Source organism: Nothoprocta perdicaria, unplaced genomic scaffold (genome assembly GCF_003342845.1).
Source record: "Nothoprocta perdicaria isolate Ctin4 unplaced genomic scaffold, notPer1 scaffold_311, whole genome shotgun sequence".
Classification (NCBI taxonomy): Eukaryota; Metazoa; Chordata; class Aves; order Tinamiformes; family Tinamidae; genus Nothoprocta; species Nothoprocta perdicaria.
Window position 1 is genome coordinate 679,705 of NW_020455546.1, and position 26,169 is coordinate 705,873.

General features: G+C 43.6%; 1 protein-coding gene across 1 annotated transcript; it reads right to left on the reverse strand.

Moving 5' to 3' along the window:
* Positions 1-1,579: 1,579 nt before the first annotated feature.
* On the reverse strand, positions 1,580-25,150 carry SLC15A1 (solute carrier family 15 member 1). The gene is made up of 23 exons (XM_026042709.1): positions 25,108-25,150; positions 22,086-22,111; positions 18,518-18,602; positions 18,282-18,423; positions 16,850-16,969; positions 16,139-16,238; positions 15,795-15,885; positions 14,563-14,646; positions 12,780-12,862; positions 11,530-11,616; positions 9,893-9,982; positions 9,319-9,363; positions 9,184-9,216; positions 8,873-8,961; positions 8,187-8,268; positions 7,515-7,640; positions 6,417-6,566; positions 5,956-6,005; positions 5,474-5,581; positions 5,235-5,328; positions 4,626-4,772; positions 3,832-3,939; positions 1,580-2,389 (listed from the first exon to the last, which is right to left on the reverse strand). The coding sequence occupies exons 1-23, from the start codon at positions 25,109-25,111 to the stop codon at positions 2,204-2,206; spliced, it is 2,130 nt and encodes a 709-aa protein (XP_025898494.1). The 5' UTR covers positions 25,112-25,150; the 3' UTR covers positions 1,580-2,203.
* Between the last annotated feature and the right edge of the window lie 1,019 nt (positions 25,151-26,169).

Genomic DNA, 26,169 nt, shown 5'->3' on the forward strand with positions numbered 1-26,169 from the left:
GTTTACATAATAGTATGCAACAATAAGCACTGACAAGTTTAGAGGTCAAGCGTACCTCATTAATCCTAAAACTATTTATTTCCAGTCTAAAGATCTGCACATTGCTTCTAAACCACAATGGCAACCAGACCTGACCAGGTTTTTATAAGGTTCTTTTATATACCTTTTAACATGAATTTTTGCATGTGAAGGTGCACAGATTCTGTTTTAATTACAATACATCAATTCATGCTGAAAGTGAGAGAGAATCTGGTCACATATGATGCTGCTTCTACATGATCTTAGGAGTCTGAAGAGCTGGTAGAGCAGTTAGTTAGCTTGTTTGCTTCTTGCCAGAAAACAGCTCCTTCTCCTTTTCCCTTTATAGCATTGGTGGTTTCCTATTCATAAACCATATCAATCCACACGGCAAACAAGGTAGGGGGTTCACTAAAATGACCACTTTAAGAGTTTACCAAATAAAGACTAGACATGTGCCCTGTATATGAACTGAAAAAAAAGTGATCAGATGATTCATAAGCRTTTCACTTATTACAGAAAAAATAGCAGAGAGAAGATGCTGTCCTTCTGGGTACAGGTAAGAGACAGGTTTTCTTGGATAACTTAGGTGGCAAAGATGAGGCCGGCTTAGGAGCTCTGCCAACAGGCTTGGCTGCTCAGCCACAAGCAGAGCAAACCCTCAGTTCCTCCAGGGGTGCCTGTGAGGGACGTGTCCTGGTGCTCCATCTCCTTAGGCTACACCATGACAGGCTCATCTTTCATGTGAAGGTGCACTAGGGCACAGTAGCAGGGACAGGGGAACCCCAAAAATGTACTGGGAGACATGATCCCTGGTCCTGGCTGCCCAGCACTGACCTGGCTGAGCATCACCTCAGGGTTGGGGGGCACCAGCACCACGAGTTGGGGGAGAGACTCCCTCCATCATTTCACACAGCAAGGGGCAGTACAGGGCTCATATGGGTGCAGGGAAGAGCGTGGCAGGATTGTACAAGGCTTTTAATGGGATGTTTGGAGGAGGAATCAAGAACAGGCAGTGGGAAGGAACAGAACGGTTTGGAGAGGAACAAATGTGGGATAACAGAAGAATAAGGGAATAAAAGGAGTGCTTTCGTATAAACAAACCGCTGGTTAGCACCTCGTCTGGCCCTGTCCCACATGTGATGAGTTCAGTCTGTCCTGTTTCATTATACCCCATTTCTAACTATTTTCCTCTATTCTACAGGGAKATCTAAGTGACAGCCACAGGAGTGGGATCCAAAAGTGAGAGGACCACATAGCACCTCAGTGGGAGAGGCCGCAACATGGGCGTAGTGTTGGGCTGTGTGGGTCAGTGAMTACTGTTTGGCTGTGTGACCACTTGCAGATATCCCTGTGGGCAGTAGAGGGTTAGGAGCTGGTCATTTAGGCCCATTTTTGCGGCCGTTCAGCATCTATGGAGGATGTAGGCCTCCATAGGCCTCCGCAGGCCTCCAAGAAATATCACAGGTCCCCTTGAAGGCCAGAAGTGACCTAAACTTGCTGTCATACACAGCAATACATCATACCCTTTCTTCTCACAAAGAAAACTCGCTAYTCCCAGTACGTTGTTACAGTGAATTTTATTGCTGTTGCTATTAATGGGCACATAAAATATTACGTGATGCTTTGCATGTCCTGGTTCTTGCCACGTGGAACACAGGCAGCATTCTGAGCTGAGAGATCCCAGAGCTTTGCTCCCGATATTCAGAAGGAAGCACAATGAATTTCCAAAGYATGTGACCTGCACCTTTCAAGTAACAGTGGGACTACAGGGCTCGTGCAGACAGCTGGGCTTCAATTACTGTTTACTGGCAACTCCACCTCTTTCATGGTTAAAAAAAAAAAAAAGAAACACGTTATAAAAATACATCTTTTCACAGGGTTTAAGAGTGCTGAGTGCAAATTCAGTACTTTAAAGCTTTGGCATTTTAGCTTGAGGTCCATTTTAAAAGTGCAAATTCTGCTGCAGTTTCTTCAGGGCACCATGTTCTGTACAAGACAGACTTTCCCTTTTCCCTTTGCTTCCCAAGAGAGGCTGCATTTTAAGTTAAAAAGGTAGAACAGTTTCTCTCAATCTCTCCCAAAAGAGAGTTTATGCAGAGGTCATTGCCGATACCCCAGTTCCTCTTACTGCAAAGCCAGTTAATGGGATACCACAGTTTCCAACACTCCTTGAATACACGTTTTACATCCGAGAGACAGCTTCTACTTCCTTTTCAAGGTCTTTCTCCTTTTTGGCTTGTTTCTTCTCATCCTCATCAAGCTGGGCTTCAATCTCGTTCGGATCAATGTAAGTATAAAAGTAAGCCATGACAGCAAAAATGATGCAAACCACCAACAGCAAGGCAGCAAATAGCACATATTCTGCCCACTGAAGAAAAAAAAAAAAAGAGTTAAAATGTGAGCACACTCAAATACTGTATAACTTAAAAATGGACTAAGTATGAGACTGAAAAGCAAGAAAAGTCCTGTGAATGCTGAGGAGTTCTACGGAGCTCTTTTTCTGGAAGTGGGGGAGCGGTACTGAAAGATGAAAGAAGAACCTCAACTTCTCCTTCCAGAGTAAGAAAATTATATGGGTATATGTATAATCTTATGGGTTTAAGTTGAAACCCAGGCAGTTCCATCTCCATGTGAGGAGGAACTTCTTTCCTGTGAGGGTGCCAGAGCCCTGGTACAGGCTGCCCAGGGAGGCTGTGGAGTCTCCTTTCCTGGAGATCTTCCCAACCCGCCTGGATGCCGCCCTGTGCCCCGTGCTCTGGGTGTCCCTGCTGGAGCAGGGGGTTGGACTGGATGATCTAGAGGTCCCTTCCAACCTCAGCCATTCTGGGATTCTGTGAATCTCATTTTAAACCGGGCAGGCAGTGATCCTCCTTCTACTAATGCAGTAGCAAATGTTTTTTTTATCGTCAGCAAAGCTGAGCATATGGTGAGACTAGAAACTCTAGTTTCAAAGTGCTCTGTCCATCTGAAAAGGTTTAACTGCTCTGTTCTATGCTCTTGATGATTAATCTTGCAGGTGTCAGGAACTCCAGACCTATTTCAAAGATGGGCTTCTTTATCTCTCAAGTATCATCTCTTTTGATTCATTAAGGAGCGTCTAAAGAAATCCTGTGCAAGTCTTCTAGAGTGGGAGAACCATGATTTTCACATGCTGAGGTGTGAGGTTTGAAACCAGTGGAGACAGCAGAAAAAAGGGACTGTCAAGGCTGAGGGACATGGGTGAAGCTTCATTGGTTGGTAAAGCTTTAGCAAGGCTTTAACCTTGTGTATTTAGGCTGAAGTTCTGGTTTTTGAGCCTTCCCACACCACAGGGAACAATCTATTAGAGATGCCAAAAACTACTGCTTTCAAGGGAAGCCACCAAACCAGGCAAGAGTCAGGAAGGACAAGCAATAGACAAAGGGGTAGGAACTCTTGGTGAGGAAGCGTTTTATAATTTTTTTTTTTTTTTTTTTTGGCAGAGGTGGACAGCAATGCAGAGAAGCAGCCCAGCAGCCTCTTCAGAAGAAGCTCCAAATGTCAAGTTTCTCGCCCGTTGTCACAACCTTCAGCACTAGTTTTCATCCATATAGTTCATTCTGATTCATAAGCTGACTTTATTTACGTGCTCCAAYTGAGTGCTCCAGTCTAAGGCTAGCTCTGCAAACTGACTGGTTCTAGCTCATGTGCTGATCTCTCACATACACCAACTACAAATACAAAGCCCCCTGTAGCAGCAGATGCTCAGAAGCTGTGGTATTGAGGCTGATCAGCGAGGACTCTCCTCTGTCTGCTAACGCAGAGCAGCACGGTCACTGCCCCCAGGCTTACCTGCTCACTGAGTTTGGATGCTCCAGCCACTATTAGGACAATTATGTTACCAACAGCCACTGTCAGCAGCCATCCTGCTTGCAGCACGGACTTCATGTTAGATGGGGCCTATGGAAAGAAGGTATGTTGGGTTTCCAGGGGTAAAATATTGTTTACATTGTGCAGCTGATATGCACAATGAACCAACGTGCACATTTTACATCTCACAGTGCACACTAAGGGGAGAAATTTGAGTGCACTGTAGTGGGGCAAACATCTTTCAATGATCCAGCCATTCCTGTATAGAGACTCAGGAGTGAGAGACACACACAACTAATGAGACAGCCGGAAAAGTCAGAAGAAAAAGGTATTAAAAGTACATAATTAGATTTCTGCAAAAGATCACATGAGAAGAAAACAGAATTAAACTAGCACAATCTCAATATGGAGGTAAAATGCACAAGTACTAGCACCTTCCATATATGGGCCCTCCTATTTGTTTTTAAAGCAGTAGCATGGTTTCACTTGTTTTCTGTGGAAAGCCACTTGTGTGAGAAGGTGCCTTGGACCTTCTTTGTGGTCAAGTCTTCAAACGGTTCCATGTAAGTCAGCATAGCTCCTCAGAAGGCACCAGTGAACAAGGCCAATTTGTGCCAGCCTACAGTCTTGCTGGGGGGCTCTAAAGAGCACCGTAGTTCAAAGTAGTAACACAGAACCATCACACAAAGAACAAGAAATCACAGAAAATAGTTTCATTTGTAGAAGATTAAATCACTGTTCTGAATGCAATGAGAGCTTCAAAGAGCAAAGCTTACCTGTGAGTATGAAAACTCCAATCCAGTGACAGAGAAAACAACTTCAGCACATGTAAGAATAAAATACTGGGGGATTTGCCAAGCCATGTGGACTGTGTTGGGTGGAATATCTTCAACATACGTTGTGTTTAATAAGTTTCCAGAACACTGTAGCAGTGATTATTGAAATAGCAYATTAGAAAGCGATAAAAATTCTGTACTCTAAAGGTATTCTAAGCAGTTTTATATCACTTATGTAATCATATATAAAACAATGCTAGGAGAGTAAAATATTATCAATACTGTGTATAAACACTACAAACTGAGTTATAAAGTACCAAGGACTTAGTAGCAGAATTCATACAAATCCTTAGTGTCTAGAAGGACTAAAGATTTAAAGCCATCAGTTATGAGATCTTATGATTATCATTACCACAAGCCATCATAGTTTAGTATAATTAAATAAGTTTCTGTTTTTTTAGATAATTTTATAGATATGAGAGCATTTTCATATTTCTTTTCAAGGGCAAGAGGGATAGTTGTACAACAGTCAACTTGTAATCACAACTTAATCACAGAAAATATCACCATGAAAGTAATTCTGTACTTCCAACTGCATTGGCAACTCACCCCATTAATTACAATCGTATAGGCACTGCCAAATCCAAATGTCATTGAGGAAACTTCACAAGAAAATGAGCTTGCGCTCGCAGTAATAGTTTTACTGAAAAAAACAACAGGTTCAGCTTCAGCCCAGAGGTATAAAACATGTGTGTGCCTTATATAAAACTACAGATTCAGTGCCCTCTTCCCAAGGACAAGTACATCTATGTCTTTAAGCACTGGGATTAAAGTAAGGAAATGCTCACCTTCCTCTGGAAAAGGCCTCGTAATTACTGGCAGACAGAGATGGCAGGGGTCCAAAGTGAGTGCCAGCCATACTGACATTGATGGGCTGATCCATATTGTTTATAAACCTTTCAAATACAACAACAGTAACACATATTTTGTTTAGTATTTCATAAAATATTAGAAATAAATGCTGTATTCTTTATATTATAGACTGGCAGCCCAACAAGTACTAAATCTTTCTCGTTCAGTTTTATGAACTGACAGTGAAATACACATGTCCAAGGTTTAGCTAGTTTAAACCAAAGGTAGATAAACTAGATGACAGACCAGATGTATGATGCCCTGGAAGCTGCTGCTCCCCTACACATCTGAATGATGTGTTTGGCAATTGGAGATTCCCTACTGGAAAGAAGGATCCACCCCTGGGAGAGACTGAAGCGACTGTCACACCACTGGGTCAACCCAAAATCAAAATCAAAACAAACCCCACGCCTTTTACCTGATGAGATTGTTTCCTTCTTCTGGTTTTGATGTGATATTGTCATGCAGCTGGTGGAAAAGAAAATCACACAGACATTTGGTTGGCATCAGTGAACAACTTAAGCATGCAATATTATATATAATGAGAAATATTAGAGGCTTCAGAGCAGGACTCCAGACCTCATTTTAGGGTTTATTAAGACATATTTGTTGGAAAATGCTATAACAAGACCACAGGGACTGTTTCACTAAGGCTTAAGTTAAATACTACCATTTTCACAGCAGCTTGACTTGTTTTCTTCCCTCTCCAGACTCTCCAGTATGGTTTTCCTCAGGTGGAARAAACACCCAGGGTGAAATAACAGAAAACAAAACAAAATAAAATCTACCCTGAATTACTCCTCTCAGCTTCACACAGTCTGTATTTAGACCAGATAGTGGATAAGAGAGTGACAAATTCCAGGATTTAAACCAACTTACCCATTCAGCTACAACGGTTGCTCCAACATTTTTAACAGCAAGAGTCTGACGTTTTCCATCTATCAAGTCCATCCCTGGATTTGCAGCTTGACTTCCAAACATTACAGATACACTGTTTAACTCAGACGTCTTAAATATCATATAGTCTGACTAAAGAGAAAAAAAACCATGTGAATTTCCACGCAACTGCAAGCTTGGCTACATCTTTAAGGGAACCTCACTATTTCTGAGGTGTCAGAGATCACATACACATCTGTTTCCATTTTTGCTATAATTTCAACTTCAAACATTAATTTCTTATATCAATATTCAATTATTTTCTCCCTTTGCACAACCTTCAAAATAGCATCAGCTTCTTGCAAGCATGATGGAAAAAGCTGTTACTTTTCCCTGTGCACACGTGCATTTCTGGTGCCAGATCCACCAGAGTTATCGCCACTGCAGAGCAAAGTTCTGTCTAATTATGACAGCACGAGGACAAACTAGGAGGAAACATTTTACAAATAGCAACATCTCCCAAGGGATGCAAATCCAAATTTCAGCATGATAGAAGTGACTGTTACTAGGGTATTTCAAATACTTTAAATACTTTTCATTAGAATAAAGTACTCAAAATATTAGTAAACATGTTAACGAAGTATTAAAGAACCAGTTCTTTGTGAAACTTTGTTATGTAAGTACAGAAAAACCTCCCTGTTCAAGAATGTGATTACTTACAGTAAGAACAGTGATTTATTAGAGCTGAATGTAATTTTCTTTGCAATAAAGGGTGTCCTTCGTGTTAAAAAAATAGTTTTTTTTCCAAAAGTGWGATTCTTTTTAGTTTGTTGAAAATAATCCAAGTTTTTTAAGAAGCTTATTTGAAAAGAAAATCCCTTTTCCCTAAGACATACTAGTATTATTTAGAATATTGAAATAGTTGCTATTTCTTTATTCATTGTGTATTTTCAGTAATAATTCACTCCACAGCAGTACAAAAACATTTTAAAAACTGAGGGCAGGGGGTAACTGTGGGGAATTCTGTACTGTTAGTCAGGAACAGCTTTAACTTGCTTCCCAGAGATTTTCTGGCTGGTTTTTCCCACTTCTTTTACTTACTGCCTTATGAGATTCTACAGTCACGTTCTTCAGTCCGGGTTGAAACTGAACTGCTGCATTTACAGACCCTAGATTTATTACTTTGATTTGAGCTTGCCCAGCTGCAGGAAACACAGGAAGAGTTTTCTGTTGGAGAGAAAAAGAGCGAAACCAGTGCTGTAAGTCCTGCGGAAAAGGAAGCTAAACACTTGCTGATGGGYTGCAATTGTCAGTCATAGGGATGCAAAGGATTTAGTCTCTAGTACCASGGGCTGCCTTTCTGCTTTCTTATGCACAACATCCCATCCATGGGTCCATGGCCAGATAAGATTCTTCTTTGGTCCCCTCCCATGGCTCTATGATWCCTGAAGACTGACAGGGACCTCTGGACAACAATTTAGATCTTTGGATGCAACGAACCACCCCTCTAGATATATAATTTATACTAATAATACATAAGATGTTTTGCAGAATAGYGTTCATAGTCGACACTTTTATTACCCTGATTGCATTGCATTGCGAGATGCTTTAATATTCTCCCTCACTCTACTTCCCTGCATTCACGTGCTTGGTTTATAATTTACAAGTCTTTTCTACATGTTGGTGAGCTCATTTCCACATAAAAAAAAAATCTGTTCTGTATTAACATCTAAATATTAACAGCACTATTTACATGCATGGAGCTGAACTTACATCTATTTGCACTTGCACAAGGGCGGCAGCCACAAAAGCCAGAGATGCAAGGAACATGCCAACCGTGATCCTCCTGAGCGGCCTAGCACAGCAACAGAGCACACACCAGTTTTAGGACAAGCATTAATTCAGGGCTTCACCTGTTGAGTTTTTCTTTCCATTGCCAGGAACCTTAACCTGACCATAGCTAACGCTTTATCACCATCTGAAGGTCTGATGCTGTTAGAGAAGGTACTTTGCAAGCCTAGTAGCTCTCAGGGTTAATTCATGTTAAACTCCTGGGAAATCTAAATTGCCTGCAAGATCATAACCTGTTAACTAGCATTTGCTGGGCTCTTCCCTAAGGTTAACAATTATCTAAACAGAATTGTTACTGGGTTTGCCTATTTGCAAACAATCCGGTATCGTTGCTAGCCTCAAGACAATAAAAAGGATGTCCTGTGCAAAAGGATAGCAACTTTTTATGTCTGTGTCTGTTTTTATGTCTATATTGCTATGTTTAAACAGAAATAAAACTGAGCTGAAAAAAAGAACCAGGGAAATGTACTGTGCTGAGAGACACTTACTGACCCTAGTAAAGGTCTAACTTATTAAAAAATAACAAAAAAATCATCCCTGTTTTTAAATGCAATAAAGACACCGCTAGTGTGTGTCTGTGTTGAAATCAGATAAGTACATAAACTTACGTAAAATTGATCCCGCATTTCTTAATTAAAGGATAAATCACAGCATCTACAACTGGGACCATGATAATAATCAGGATTGGGTTCACAGTCTGTGAATGGAAAATAAGAGCAAAAAAAAAGTATTTTTCAAAGTCCTTTTATTTTTATGAAGAGCAATTCAAACAATATATATATTTACATATGCATATGCACACACACATATATTTATACATATATATATAAATTACATGTTAAAGCATGTTAAAGACATGCTTTATAGTGCATATAGTACCCTTGGGGAGTACTTAGTGTCAGTCAGAAGATTACTATACCTGCATCTGGTCGGGCTGAATCTGAATAGCTCCCTGATGAAAAACAAAGATAAATAGGTTTTAATAATATGACAACAAATAAAATTGATATGAAAATTAAATGTCTATTAAGAAAAAGAGTAAAAAGTAACCTACRAAATTCCCATCCATGGTTGTGGCTTGCAGCGTCCATCTTGACCCCTTAACAACAGAAAGTTAAATGTCACGGTCAAAATCTTATGAAAACAATTCCAGAGGAAATGCAGAAGGAAAGGCTTGGGAAAGACAAGCAATATAATAAAAATTTATAAAGTGCATTCTCTGACTCTGCCATGTAAACATTTTAATAAAACAATGTTTATGGCACATTTTATTTATGAAATAAGGGGGAGAGGGAATGTTTAACTTCCCCTGTGCCACAGCTTCTGCTCTCAAAGCCGGCTGCTGCCGGATCCCCTCCTCAAGGCAGGCTTAATAATACTGGATTTACCTTAAAAAGCTTTAAAATACTGTGCCATCCRTTTTCCAGCGCTGAATAACCTATTTGATGAAAGCTTTTCTTTTCTTGCTTAAACAAGTATGCTAGAGACAAATTCGACAAAAATTTTTGAAGAAAATTCAAAAATTCTTTTTGAAGAAAAGCTGTGGGTAGCACAGATGTGGCCAGTAGCAACATTCTGTATTAACACTGACCCAGAATAATGCATTATAAGTGGCCTAAAGAATTTACCTGCTGGTCAAAGAGTGCCCAGAACATGGGGAGAGGAATGTACAGGAAAAGCACCTTCAGCACCATCTTAGTCTGAGCAATAAGTCGCTTCTGTAATGAGCAGAGATTACAAAAAGGAATCAGTCAGACACTATTTGCAGACAGATATAGGTGCAGACACAAGATGTGATTGCAAATTGTCTATTCCTGTCCTGACCTATGTGTGTTGGGGGGCTTGTGCTGGCTTCTGTGGAGAGCCCATGGTCTGCTCAAGGCTGCGGGAAGGGTTGCTGGCAAAAGGTGACATTTGTAACACAGACCTGGTTTTCCTGGCAGACAGGCTCAGCTGGCAGCGTGACATCTAGTTCTACAGCTTGCATTGATTTGTTTTTTCTAATGCATTTTGGCAAAATTAAGTTTTGGAGCCATCTGACCAATGAGCAATAGAGGATATATCTCATGTGAAAATGCATGTAGCTGAAAGGAAATAAAAAGACAACAAGCTTTGTGCTGCTTTTGTGCTGCTGCCAGCAATAAGAGCACAGCATCTAGGCACAGGACCTGCCTGGGGACCAAGGCACACAGAGATCCATGGAAAGCTCTCTTCCGTGGAACTACTGGAAAGAGTCCAGGGCAGGGCTATGAGGATGATCAGGGGCCTGGAACATCTGCCCTATGAGCAAAGGCTGAGAGAGTTGGGCCTGTTCAGCCTGGAGAAGAGRAGGCTGAGGGGGGACCTAATCAGTGTGTATAAATACCTCAAAGGAGGCAGTGAGGAGGAGGGGGCGGCCTCTTTTCAGTGGTGGCCAGCGATAGGACTAGAGGAAACGGCCACAAAYTGAAGCACCAAAAGTTCCACAGGAACTTAAGGAAAAATTTCTTGACAGTGAGGGTGCCAGAGCCCTGGCACAGGCTGCCCAGGGAGGCTGTGGAGTCTCCTTCTCTGGAGATCTTTCCAACCCGCCTGGATGCCGCCCTGTGCCCCGTGCTTTGGGTGTCCCTGCTGGAGCAGGGGGTTGGACTGGGTGATCTCTAAAGATCCCTTCCAACCTAAAGGACTCTATGACAGGAACCTGAACTCAGTCCTGCGGCCAGGGGGACACAGTGTTTTTCCACTCCAGCCTGGCTGCTTGAGCACAGTTCTGCAGTTTGATCCCGAGACAAATGTTATGGCCCTAGGCGCGAGCTGTGACCTTCAGCACCCTGCCTGTTGTTGTTCACTCCTGCAGTCACATTAAAGCAGCACGTTTTTGTTTGAAGTTTGTTCTGAAGCTGGTTTACCAAGGTAAAGACCATAAAAATCCAGAGATAACACTCGCCACCTTACTAACTTTAAAATTAATATCTACCTGCACTTGTCCCACATGGGAAATGAACATTTCTTTTATTAATATCCACAGAATTTCCCCCTGCAGCCTGCAATCCAAGTATTGACCTGTACATCGGTTTGCTCTCTCCCACTGGAGTTATGATAGCAGCCTGCAACCCAGGGGAGCAGGTATGTTTGGCCAGATCATCACCTCCTAAGTGGTTGAGACTATTGAAACAACAGTTGAGAATAATTTAGCTAGAGCTCAGGGCATGGCCCAGAGCACAATAAGCAGAAATCTGGGCTTAAGAAATGTCAGGGTGCAGGAGCCCTCGGAGGTCATACTCACATCGTACTTGTCGCTTGCCCAGTCTAGCCAGTGCTCTCTCTTGGGGAACTCCTTGCTGCGATGCCGAAATCTGTTTTTGATGGCAAACTGAGGAGATACCAGAGAGTTTGTATTTGTAACGTGCAAGCATTAGCAATTCCATAAGCCACTTGGTAGTTATGAAGATGACACACCAGATTCCTGTCCTTGGAGGGTGCTCAAGGCAACCGACTTCTGCAACTGCTCTAAGCACCTAAAGGAATATTGTGTTATGGACCTTGTACTGTGGGATTAGGATAAAACAGCTCACAGTTAGTCTCCCTCAGTATGAAATGCTCTTAAGAACTTGCTGAAGACTTGGCAGCTTAAAGTTAACTTCCATGTATAATATTAAAAAGAACATCAACAACTTGCCAGAGCTGGATAGGTGCAAGGATACATTTCATTATTTTGGAAGCTGCACTTTGTAGAAATTTCTCAKTTCTTGAAAATCAATGCATATGTTCCTTCTAAATACATTCCTTCTGAAGAGTTTGCAGACTTCCTGTGTGGAATAACATGCAAGCCCGATGTTTCAGGCTGAACAAAGCTGGACTCTAGGAGTAGCACTCAAATCAATGGCCAAAATCACATTTAGAGATTTGTTTCTCACAATGCTTAGAGGATAAGTAACAGTCTGGCAGATCTGCATGGAGAATGCAGAAGCGCATTTAATGTAAAAAATCCCTTGACCTCAGAATTTAGAGGCACTGTTGGGGAAATGCAGCACTTCTCAGGCAGATACAGCTCCCTTCCTTGCAAGCTTGCACCACCCCACTAGTGACCCCACTAGTGCCCTAACACAGTGGGGGTCAATGTACTTCTGCATTGTAAATTCTTTATTAAGCAATGAATTTTTGCTGATAAGAGATACTAATAGCCCTGTTCTTAAAACTTAAGATAGCTTAAACTCAAGTCAATCCATGATTCTCTCTTTCGTTATAGAGCTGCATTAAGGAACACAAATAAGGAAGGAATGATTCCCAGAAGCTTTTTTAAACATTATTGTGACATCCTACCTTGATGTATAAGCTAATACCTACATGAATATATAGCTTTATACAAGGGCAATCTACAGATCTGGATGTGTGAGTAAGAAGCCTGCTGTAAGAGAAGGTCAAAAAGCTTCAGCAGAACTTCTGGAAGTGTGATAGACTTCTGGTCTCCATCAGTATAACTAAATAGGCTTGTAAATTCTGGCRAGGCTTTTCAGAAAGGCAAATATTACTTACTCCAATGCATTTGGAAACTGCAACCATTATATTGCCTTGAGGCTGAACTTTCTTGTACATTCYGCTTCCAATTATGAACACAACTGCAATGAGGAAAACAACTGGGGTTAATTGAAAATAATGGCACAAGTTTTCACATGCAAACCATAATAAAGGGGTTACATCAGGAAGGAAATAAACTTTCTAAGGAGGGCTGAATGTGCTTGTTGGCATATTATTATGCAATAAAAGAAATCAAAACAATATTACTAGATCACTACTAGTTTTTCAAGAAAAAGGACAAAAGCCTGGAGCCATGAAAGCAAATGGCCACTGTCGTTAGCAAGCAAGATGGCTTAGCTGAGTTGTGGTCCAAACAAGGCCTGCTTTGGACCTTAGCTTTGGCCTTGCTGCCCTGCATTAGAGCAGCTTTAAGGGTTGATTTTCAAGAGGCCAGGACAGCGCAGCTCTCCTCATGCACCAGGGATGAGAGGGGCCCTGGGCGGGCTCYCAGCTAGGACCACGATGGATCCTGTGTGCAAACCAGCCATGCTCTTTGGGAGAAGCCCCAGAGGCTGCTTCTTACAGCAACGTGTCTTTTTTTCCCCGTCTTGGTACTGTAGTTGAAGAGCACAGTGAGGAATTTGTGGTGCGCTACTGAAAATGCAGGAATTTGCTGCATTTTCCGTGTACTGCACTACAGAAAATGCAGGAAAATGCTAAGTACTGATATACTGTTATGGTATATGAATTACTTTTCATCAGCTCAAGGGCATTTACTCTACTCTGGATTACAGGGTAATCTTGAAAGCCACTCTTTCCTAGTGTTCTTTACTACCTTCAAAATATCTTTAATTTACACAACCCAGTGGTCCAAGCAAGTGGACAGTATTGACACTAAAGCAAATTACACAGCACACAGGAGGTTCACGGTTTATCTATGTCCCTCTCTGCCTCTCAGATAATAAAATAAAACCAAGATGAATTTACCAAGAAGCTAAATGGGCTCAATGGGCTGTCTTCCAACCCCTTTCTGCTGATCCCCTTGCTTTTTAATTCAGGGGAAGACTGAATCCTCAAACAGACCACCCCATCACCACAGGTTAGGCGAGCATTTATAGAGACCTAGACAGACTTAACCAGGTCTCATAGGCCAGGGATGAACTAGGTGTCTTTGAGGTCCTTCCAAAACCATTGGAAGAAAGAAAAGCTATGCCCAGATCAGGACACCCTAAGCAGAGTAGATAAGGATATGTTAGCTTTCTCAAGCACAGCAGCCAATCATGCATGGGTACTTCTCTGCAGGTATCTACTCCACAGTACACCCAAATGCTACCCAAGAAGGCCCACTGACAGGCTCCACGTCTCTACGTGAATGTTSTATTTTGCTATTATAGGCTAGAGGAGGTGGGTCTGGTTTACACTTTCCCCACCCCAATTCTGCAACCTTGTGCAAAAATCATTAAGAGAACTGCCATCAACTGAGGAAATGACAGAATGGAAAATGCTGTACGCAGCTACTGTTTTTCCAGGGATAGTTATGACATGTGATGCCAAGATATTCAGATATGAATTAAAAAAAACAACAACAACAACAACAACAAAAATCTTTGTAAAAGCACTAGAAATTTAGGTTAATCTCAAAATAAAATAAAAACTTCTCAAGTCAACAACTGCAGATAAAAATCAGGTATTGGTAGAGTCGGATACCTGAGAGATCTCCACTACTTTCTCATTCTTGAATCATTATCTTCTAATCCCTTCTGTATCCATGAAGCAGTAAGAAGGAAACAGTTCAACTTACTCAGTGACACAGCCATGAGGGCAGCAGGAACTCCAAAGGCTARTGGGTAACATCGCTGTTTGCTATGAATGCCACATTCTTGACCTGGACAACATAAAGTAACCTTAGATAAAAAGTCCAGGTGAGCACTGCCACTATTTCACATATTTTCCTTCACTGCATTCTTTATTGACACAAGAAAAAAAAATGATTTGTGAGCATTATGGATAGAATGGATCAAGCTATCAATGGCATCAAAAATTATTTACATTATTAAGATGGGGAATTATGTGGATTTGTAGTTTTTTGCTGAGGTATAAGAACAATTTTGCTAGAAGGGTCAAATGAAGCTTTTTGGAGAAAAGGGGATCTAGACTCTCAAAGTTTCAGAGGCAAAGTAATGCAAGAAAGTTATGTAACTTATATCTCTGTTCATGAACAAGTGTGATTTGTTTAAAAATACTCAAATACATCCCCCACTGGTCAGTGATGAGTCTTTATAAACTTTACACACATCTTGAAATGATGCTCAAAGTATGGACTCATGATCCTCAAATGTGGTGACTAAAAGGGAGGAATAACAAAAAACTAAATAAAATGTATTACCTCTTTTCACAATATCCTTTCTAAAAGAGTTAGAAAACCTGATTAGAATAAAATATTAGCTTGCATCTAATTAATTTGTCTTGATTCCTATTATGTTAGTCKTCTAGTGAAGCTCTACAGAAAGCAATGTTAATCACTTTCCTCTACTGAAATTGTGAGTACAAACTATTTTCCTAAGCTGGTTTCCATCTCATATCAGCATGGAAGCACGTTGCTGCCTATGCTGACCTSCTTCCATTCTGGAAGGATGATGTCTGCATGAAGAAAATATCTCAAATACAATCGAGGTAGCCTGTTCCAGCCAGCTGCTGTCAAAATATCCAATTGCCAGAATTTTACTCCAGTGTTTTAGGATCATTTCAGATCTTTCATATAGTTTTCTTGTGCCATATTTATACCTAAAGCAAGTTTAATTCCACAGAGGTAAAAGAGTCATAGCCTCAGCATATCTCCTAAGGAGTGGAAATACTAGACCTCTAAGGCAAATTACATCTCAGATTGGCTTTTTTGATATTATCTCACTCCAGAGAAGCTGGATGAGACACTTGAAGACTAAGTTGTCTTGTATAATTGTGTGAGCTGAAGGACTGTAGCCCAACACTCATCCTTTGCTGTTTACCATTTCATAGACAAGTGTGTAGACTTACCTCTGAGAATGGGGGTGACTATAGTGGATATAAGACTTCCAGCATTGATAGACAAATAAAAGATAGAGAAAAACCTAGTTCTTTGTTTTTCCTGCAGTGAAAACAAAAARGCTTTTTAGAAAGGCTTAACTTGAGTCATGTTCATCAGCCTAGATCAAGCCACCAGCAAATCAGCTTGTGCAGTTTCAGTTAAAAAACAATTACCTAGTTCCCTTTTTTAGGTATTCAGGAAGCACTATATGAATGTACATGTCTAGATATGTGTATCATTAGAGTATAACAATAGTCAAACAAATACATGCATGATTAAAAAATGATCRCCAAAATCTGAAAAATACTGTTACCTGATCATCGTTAAACTGATCTCCACCAAATGCTGACACACAAGGTTTGATGCCACCAGTACCAAGTGCAATGAGGACCAGGCCAACAACGGACAGGACACTAGGACAAAGAAGAAAAAAATCACTCCACTTCTTTAGATGAAAGAACTGCCCAAGCTTATAGCAGAAGCATTAAACAACATATAGGCATTAACATTAATGAGTGTCATCAACCTGTCTTTCTCATAAGAGAAAGCCTAGAAAGATCTGCCACTTTAAGACCAAAAGTTAGTTCATCAGCCTAAATTAAACACAGCTCACAGATATCAGGATGAGGGAACTGAGGCCAGAGCTGCAGGGAAGTGTCTGTGGCCTGGCAGACTGTATGGTCAGTGGGATACCGTGATATGCTCAGTGGGAACACAKGAAAGAAACTGGTGCAGTCAGCATGGCTTAAGTTCTTCACATACTGAGATGTCTCAGCAGGATAGCAGGAAAGRAAAGAAACTCTTTAGAAGCAGTCAAGAACACACATGAACAAGATTACACATCTCTTSAACTACCATTCAAGTGCAATGCATAAATTAAAGCTGGCCTAAGGCACACTTTCTAAAGGTGCATAGGCATCAGTGGTGACAGTTTTCTTACAGGCAGCCATAATTTAGGCAGCATAAATTTAAGGTCCCTCTCTTCATTAGATTGCTTGAAAAACACATGTACAAAACAACTCACACGTGCACTGCAATATGATCCGGAGTGCCGTCCCGGTTGGCATCAGTCAGGTCATTTATGGAGCTTATAGACATCACTGCCTGCCCAATTGTATAGACAATGGACAGGGAAACAATGGTCCTGTCACAAAGGAATGAGATACAGAGCATTTACACACATTTCSGTTTAATAAAGGAGGATACACATTAGATCCGGACCTGTAGCTTTTCATGAGCTGTTGTAAAAATCTGTCCGCATACCTCTGCCACAGCACAATTTCTATTATGTTTATTTGGTTTAAGGAAAAGTTTTAGAGAGCCTTGTATAATTAACCAAAACAAATACGAGAGAGAAAAAGGAAAAAAAAAAAGGTTCATCTTTTCAGGTTCATCTCCAACAACATCGTTGTTGGAGATATTGAAATCTCTGGCATAAAAGTGTATTTTGGCTTATACTATCTTTTTTTTTTTCAGTTTTAAAGCATGGCATCCAAACAAGTGAACAAACTTGTATCCAGGCATGTTCATGCACAAGAGGACAACGTGCAAGATATTAAGCTATTTGCAATGAGCTGGCACTGATCAGAGCAGCTGCACAGAGCCTACTTGACAGTGATTGCATATCTGGTCTCCCAGAGGCTGTCAGCGCAGCAGGAAATGATCCTGCAGCCCGTAGCCAACCTTGAYTTCAGAGCCAGCTTCATCTCTAATCTCTGGGAGACCTTTGACAAGTCAGCTAACATTCCTGACTCATATCCCTCAATAAAAATCTTTTTATGGTGCTTTCGCTGGCAAAGTAAATACTATTAGAAGCACAACATCAGCAAAGGAGAATGCGCTCAGGTTGTTGGAAATAATCTGTAACATTTGAAAGCACTTCATCCAGCATTACTTTTCTGAGCACACAGGGAAGAAATTCAGAACCCATCAYTTAGAACAAACAGTTGCAACTCAGTAAAGCTTTCCACTGAGCTGTCAAATCAATATTGAAATTAATTGCAGAATATTTTGGAATATATTCTAAAAGTCTCCCTTAACACCACATAGAACAGTTATTTCACCAATTTACCACCTGAAAGAGGTAAAGATGCAAATAAATGTAATTATAAACTCCAGCTTCTATTCATTTTCACAGCTCCTCCATTTCTTATAGGCTACATTTTGCGTAGATGAGAAGAAAACACACAGCCTGCCTGGAAAGCAGACTAATGCAATTAGCTGATTAACAGAACTGTAATATTCCTTAACTTGCTGCGATGTTTCAGTTTTGAGCTAAATCAATTAAAATCTCCATGTGGGGTGGAAAAAAAGCCCACTTGATTCTAGCAGCCAACATCAGCTGGAGGTGGTTGCTCCAAATCCCTTCCTACAGTGACAGCTCAGGTACTGTTGAGCTCAGCTGAACTTTCCCATTTTTGCTTTATTTTATTTTTCTTTTCTGAGCAAGCACTCACTTAAACTTCCCCAGCCAAGAGTCTGCAATGAGCGCTCCAAGGATGGGTGTCAGGTAGCACAGAGCAACGAACGTGTGGTAGATGGCTGTAGACAAGTTGTCATCCCAGTGCAGGAAGTATTTGAAATACAAAACGAGCACCGCTGCAGGAYACAGGAGACAACAACGGGTTAGGAGGCAGGATCAGGGCTGGGTGAGCAACGGTAGGTGAGAAGAAAGGCGAAAAGTGGGACGTACCTCGCATGCCATAGTAGGAGAAGCGCTCACAGAACTCATTGATGACGATGAAGAAGATGCTGACGGGGTAGCCAAAGCAGCTTGGCTGGAGGCRAGGGTGACAGTGTGAGTTCAGACAGTGCCATGCAACGTGCAGGTAAAATATCAGTGCTAACATGACCCACAGCTTGGCAAGCTCCGTATGGACGTTACAGGGGTGCAGGTACTCAACCATTCAGGAGCTGCATGGAYCACTCTGGGAGCAGGCTGGTCTACCTCAGTCAAGAACCAATTTTTGTTTTCCCCTAGTGGTCTTCAGAGCTCCACAGACTTTCATCTGCCCTTTGCAAGAGATCTTTAGCACCACTATGTTTGATGCTCAGGTCATTTGAAATTTAAGGTCCCTAACAGAGTAACCTCAGCGGTAYCCAAAATTATGCAAAAACTCAACATTACTGAACAACAACAACAAACAAATGAAGTCCCACACCCCAGAACCCCAAAAGACACCATAATTAATTAAAAATCCAAGGCTATAGTTGGATACCTCTGATTAAGACAGGTAAAGCATTTAAYTAAAACAGGTCCCTAAGGAAAGCTCCCCATCCTGACAAATACTCCAGTAGAGTTTGGCACAATTAGTGAAAAAAAGAAGTTTAATTTCTCACCATCTATTTTTCTAAATGGATGAAAATACAGCATTTCTATCAAAATGATTGGAATGTAAGTTGCATATAATCTTCCAGGTTTACCTTTGTGGGTTTTACTTTGCAAGTTACAAAATCAAAATTTTAAATAAGCCTCACAACCTGTGCTGGGTCACCTCTGTATTTGTGACTCTGTGTTAAGGTCAGTCATTCCTACAATACCTTAAAAAATATACACATATAAGCAGCACAAAATATTTAATTATGAAAAGAAGCAAACTTACAGATGCACATGTTTCTAAATAATTTCTAAGGAAAATCTAGATAACTGTGGTTTTACTTGGACATCAGAGTGCCAACTACTTTAGGTAGGAGCTACGGAGTCTCACAAGGACTTGAGAGATCAGAAGTCATCATGATGTGGTATCAAAAACACAAGAGCGTCTTTAAATGTTTATTGCTTCTGTGCTTTGGGTTAAACAAAAGTGCTTGTGTCAGACATATGAAAATGAATGGTAACACAAAAGTAAGGCGTATTTTAAGGATTAGTATGGAAGAGAGTTAAAACATTCCAGAGGTAAAACAGTCTCATTTGCCTTCATGTTATAAGGGTCCAGGAATCAGACCCATCCGTATCTCAGAATATTTCACCAGTCCAAAGGAAAGAAGTCTTATGTAGGAAACCCTGCCCTGATATGAGTAAATCAGAAAGCTCACATCACTAGCAGAGACTCTGGGCTGAGCTTTAATGAGCAAGCTTGCCACCAGGCCACCTGCGGATTTAAAGGGGGACCTTCTAGGAGGACTTGTCTATTATTAAAATGACAAAATTTGAACCCAGGGTATTCACAAAAAGAGGCTCCACAGATCAGTCACTGAGGTCTAAGTGTACGAAAGCCTGTGTGCTACAATAAGCAAGAGAAATGAAAATTAGGCAGGGATCAGAGCATTGCTGACTTAACCATGATTAGTGCTGCTTGGTCCTCCTCCTGGTTGAGTCAGGCTATCAGCTGCCCCAAACAAGTAACACGTGTCTCATTTGTGCTTGGCTACATGACCTTCACTGAAAGAACCTCACTTGGGACAAGGATGAGATCCAGGGGGGACTCATCTAGCTTTAGAGCAATAAAGGTTAGAAGCCTAAGTAGGTTTTTGTCACCCTTGATTTTTCATGCCCTTCTCCATGTGCAGAAAGGGGCAGCTCCAAAGAAAGCCTAACCACATGTACCCCAAAATTATCTCAGAAATTATTCATCTGAAGATACAGGTGCTCTGGGTGACTAGCCTAGACTGGGCTTGACTTTTGGTGGAGTGGGGCACATGGAGCTGAATGTCACACGGTCCTATCCACACACCTATGTGTGTCCTAATGCCACATGCAGATGTTTGTGCCACCATGCTGCAGATGAGACAAGACGTCCTGCAAGGGGAGAAGGRGAAGAAACAGGACATCAGGAAAAGATCAGAAGAGGGATCTGAGCTCTGCCCTGGAGGAGATGGAACACAGTGCACCGGGATRGGTAATAAAAAGGCTGGGAYTCCAGCAGTTGGGGTAATAAAAAGGCTGGGATTCCAGCAGTTGAGGGGCCAGGCCCCAAACAGCAACCCCCACCATGGGGCTGGTTTCCACCATGGCCAATGGGCATAGTTGCCCTCTGAAGGAGAGGTCGTCCCCACTGGGAGCGGGCAGAGTCCATCCCACCTCTGCCACCYGTGCAGCAAAGAGACAGGCCAGCCCTAGAGCTGGTGGGGCCCGTCCCCACGGGCATTTAGCAAAGCCTCACTAGAACTTTTCTGTCTTGGCGTTCTCCAACTTGCCTGGTTTCATGCTGCCACAACACAGCCCTTGTTGTATAAGCGGGTGCTGCAACCGGTGATGCAACACGTTTCCGTAGAGGCTGTGTTTTTGTTTTGAGCCAGGAGTGCCTGCACGTGGGCCAGAGATGCCCTCCTGGATTTTTACCTGCTGCCACCAGCTTGTAGCAGCGATTTGCSTGTCACAGAGGGGCTGAGCAGTGCGTCATGCAAACGTTCCTGYCACCACAAACTAGCAGGAGAAAGCCAAGGTGCTCCACAAGGAAATGGGCATCTTTAGTTTATTTTTCCAAGATAATAAAGCAAGAAGAGAATGCATAGTTATGTCTTGATAATGTATAACCTACATACTGTTCTTCTTTCGAACTRTATTGTTTTCTTAATCCTCTGCTGTGCTTTACATGTGCATGCACACATCTACTGCAACATTTTCCATTGAGATCCACATTGGCCAGAAAGCACTAGAGCCACCGCTGAAGAGGTAACCTGCAAGCAACAGTTTTGATCCTCTCCACAAAATTCCSCTACCTAGAGGATCCTAGGCCTGGATCCGATAGAGCCCAGCTGCACAACCTTGGCTCAGGCTGCCGAGGAAGCCGCTAGGCTGTGAGAAAGCTGTGGGAAAGTCCATGGAGTAAAACCTTGCAAGATAAGAAAGGCAAAACTGCAAACAGAGATAGCACTGCTGAGGCAGCAGTCATTGCTCGTCCAAAGACTGAGGAGGAAAAACACTAGCATAAAAGGTAAATAAACACATAAAACCTCTGAAGGAGGKCTGGTGCATGACAGCAGCTCAGCAACAGGAGGGCCTGCTCCAGGGATCCTCCTTCTCCAAACTGACACCTGCCTGTCCAGCAAAGGCTCTTCAGACACCTTATGGGGGTGATTTGTGTGCTAGTGCTTAGCTGGCATCTAGACCTTTTGTGTGCTCACTAATTTATCTAATTTATACTTCTAAGCAGTGTGTGTATATACATATGTGTGTGTGTTTATATATATATATGTCTTTTTTTTTTTKGTGCCCATTTAAGGATACCCAAAGAGAATGACAACATTCATATTTTAAAATAGGAAAGAAAAGGGAAAAAATAAGAGGGGGAAAAATAAAAAACAGAAGCAAAGCTTACCGCTGATTTGACTTTACTCTTGGTTCCTGGGGGAGATAAAAAAAAAATAAAGACAAGTTAATGGAAACTACTAAACAACATTTCTTTAAAACCACCACAAAACATTTTTAAAAGTTCAGCTCAAAATGTAAGTCATGAAAGGAGTGTGGTRGTGTTCAGGAAACCGCATGGATGCTCAGGGTGAGCAAGTTTTCAGTCTTAAATGAGCACTTCTTATTAGTGCAAGGAAATCAGTAGAAAAATTTCATTTTATTTTGGTTTTGGACTCTATGTAGGTTCACATGCATGCCAAAGAGAAGGCAAAAAGAAACGGTTATTGCAGGAGAAAGCATCACATCCCATTAAGACACCTCAAAGCACATCACTCGGGTCGGTCTGCCACCTACAAGAGACCCATCCCAGCTCCATCTCCAGGAGGTGGCCTTGGAGATAGGGGCCAGGAGCACAGCGCCGAGGCGGGTCCCAAAGGGAGGTCCCCGAGGGGAGAGTTTGCCTTCTGGCTGAGCTTGCAGCCTGCMCGGGAAAGGCCACGTGCCCGTGTAACGGGTGACAGCACCTCCCATAAAAACGGCATGGGCAAGTTCATTATCTTTACGATAAGGCCAAGTACAAGACACGAACTTTGGAATCCCTGCTTCCCGCTGAAGTGTGCCCACAACAGACCATTCTAGGAAAAAATGGATCTGCTAACATCAGTATTGCTTAGTCCATAGGTCACGATAGATACAAATAGCTGACGGCAGCTCTGCCTTTTAGTTCAATAGATACCAAGCAAAGTCACTGGAAGTGAACTAATGCCTTTTTTTCCTTCACAGACATGGAGACCTGTATCTTTACAATAAATGCAAAGGTAAAATACAATAATTACGGACATAAACACGCTCAAAACTCAAGAATATGCTTTCTTAAAGAAAAAAAAAAAAACGAATAATTTAAGTGCTCAGACTCCAACTTTAGGTCACATACTCATAACCAAATTGTTCACTGTCCCTTATGCAACTCATGCCAGCAGACATACTGGAGTATATCAAAGTTTTAGTGATAGAGATTATCTTCAAAACAGCCCCYGTGGCATTTCCTGAACACACACATCACACTGCCATTTTTTCATAGCATCATCTGGAAGAACTATGTGATAATTCTGTTTCTGCGATTTTTCCATGCATTGGAAATTCAGAACATAACAAATCTGCTTTGAAGCTGTGAGTTTGGTCACCGCACGGATGCCTAATTCCACCCTTCAGACAAAACCTAATGGAGCAGGGTTTTCTCCTTGCAGGAGGGAAGAGCGCAGTGCATCCAGCCACATGCCACAGCCCCCTCAGCCCCCGGCCCTCTCCTCAGCCCCATGCAGGACACGGGCAGCCCTGGTACTGGCCGTGGGACCGTCCTGGAGCTCCTCCTCAGAGCAGGGGATGTGGGCACATGCCTGTGGCACCGCATGCCCACCCTGCTGAACACTGCCTCACGTGCTCCTGATGGAGAGGGTGGCTTAAGGAAGCGACCTGCTCTCCCAGACCACCTTCACCCACCACAAATTGTGTGTTCTGGACCAGGCTCCTGCTGCCCCTTGGTGCCTGCTGTACATCAGCCAGCATACATGGGGAACATTCACACTGAGCATCTCTCATCCAGCMTCGACTAAGCCTTGGAAAACTGATGGACCTAAGTTGGCTGGGTTTTGTTTCCTTGCTGGTGAGTGAAAGCATCCACCTTCACAGAAAAAAGCTTTGTGGAGTAGATGGTGTTGTCACTTGCTTTCAAATGGAGGGCAGGGAGCGTTGACTTCAGTGTTTCAAAGGATGAATATTTACTTCTAGACCCTTTGGAGTTCATATCACTATGCTCCTTTTTCAGCTTGGATTAGGGAATTCCTGATGGTTTTAAAGCCAGCGTTTCAACAGGGGAGCCTAAAGCATCCCCCCAGCTCCACAGCGTGGCAGCTTCAGGACTAGGTGGTACTTCCAACAGCACAAAGCAGCCAGCATCTCCCCAGCTTCAGTAAGGGGGAAAAGCCACGCTTTAAGCGATGGGTTTTGTTAGGGGCATGWCAGAGTAAGCCCCTCTCTGGGGCAATTTTCATTTCCCCTTCGCCTCCCTCCAGTGGGGGTGTTCTGAGAACAAGAGCATCTCGTGAAGCTGATATTGCACGAACAGACACCGCGGGCCGGGCTCTCCTCCCTCCACAGGGCCACCACGGTCTGTCACTGGCACCACTGCCCGTCCCGTCTGAACACGTTTGCTGGCCATGGCCACGAGCCCCTCGCCTTCCCCCGGGGGTGAAGGGAGGATGAGGCCTCCCCATCGCTGGGGAGGGCTGGTGGGGAGAGAGCYCGGGGCGCTGCAGGGCCCTGGAGCCGAGCGACGGATCCCGGAGCTGTTTGTGCTTCCGTCGGAGACGGGAGCCTTGCAGATCCGCTGGCCAAACGAGCGCTGCCCTTATCTRAGCCTTTCAGCTGCGTTTGCACACGCTAAAACACGGCGGCTAGATCAAACTCCCTGCTCGGGACCGCGTTGGGGGTAAAAAAATAGGCTTATTTAAGGGCTGTGAGGAGGCACCATGTGTCTCATGCACGTGGGGATATTGAGCCGCGAGTCCCCTCAAGTCCAAGGTAAACCTTCCTGACTGGGGACTCGGAGCCTCCACGCGGGATAGCAAGAGAGCTTAAGCTGCGAGGAGCACTCACTGCTCCTTGTCTGTGGGCAAAGAGGGCAGCGGGGGTGGGTAGCAGTGATACCAGGACGGTGGTGGACACTAGGAGAGATGCCATGGGGATGGGGTGCAGCATGGGCAGCCCCTGGGACGGCTCAGAGGCTCCCGTTGGGCACCCCATGCTCCCCAGGTCCTTATCCTTCGCCTGTCTGCCCCCATGCTGGGGGCAGCTCTGCTCCCCGCTCTGCAGGGCTGGTTGCTCCAGGGACCATCATCCTGGTGTCCACCACTGTCCTGGCGCCCACCACTGTTCCCCACGCCTGCCCCCTTCGCGTCTGGGCCCCCCGGCCCCCCGGCCCCCACACGTACCCATGGGGCCGGCGCGGTCCTGGCCGGGCGCGGGGCCGGCGGAGAGAGGCGAGGGCGGGAAGGAGGCAGGGAGGCCCCGCCGAGGCCGCCCGGCTTTAAGGGAGGCCCCGTCGGTGCCRCCGCCCGCCCCGTCCCGTCCCGCCCGCCCACGGGGCTGCGGCTGGGCAGGAGGGCGAGAAGCGACGGGGAGGGCAGCGGGGCGGGAAGGGAAGCGGGCGAGAACGGATGGGCAGCGAATGGCGGGGAAACGGGAGGGTCGGGGGGGCACCCCTGTGCAGAAGGTGGGTGCAGGGGTGGGGGGGCACCAGGTGAGCTAGGGGGGTGATCGTGGAGGAGGAGGAGGAATAAGAAGAGGAGGGTGCCGAAGGTGGAGAAGGCGATGGGAGGAAGAAGGTAGTGGGAGGAAGAAGGCAGTGGAGAGGGTGAAGGTGAGGGAGGAGGTGGACATGATGGAGGTGGAGCAGATGCAGGTGATGGAGGAGGTGGAGAAGAGATGAAGGAGGTTAAGGAGGARAAGGTGGTGGCAGTGGTGAAGGTGGAGGTGGTGGTGGTTGAGGAGGTGGGGAGATGGTGATGGAGGAGTTGTTTTGGGCAGTGGTCACTCTGTTGGCAATATGGTGGCAGAGGAGGAGTACACCTGGACAGCAGTGTAGGGAGAACATTAAAAATTATGAGAATTGAGTTTTTCTTGTAGTTGTTTTTTTTGTATCTGGGGTGGAACATGATGGTGATGCATGCCCCCAAACCCCGGGGCCTGGGCCACAGGAGCTCTTGGCTGCAAGGTTGGTGCTGGRGCTCAACTTGGTGCTGGTGCTGCTCCCAGCAGCACAACCCCGGTCTCCTCAGGGTTCCTGGGACCAGACGGACCGCCATCTCGACTGCTCTTCCCCAGCCTCGATATCTAAAGCTTAGCTCAGCAAGTAGAACACTGTGATGCCAACCCATCAAATGGTCCCTTTGATGCCATTCCTGTTCCTTCGGGATGGACAGCACTACCCAAAATAAGCAAGTGGACCTCTCATTATGGATGGCAACTTTCTGCCTCTTTTCCTGCTTTCCAGG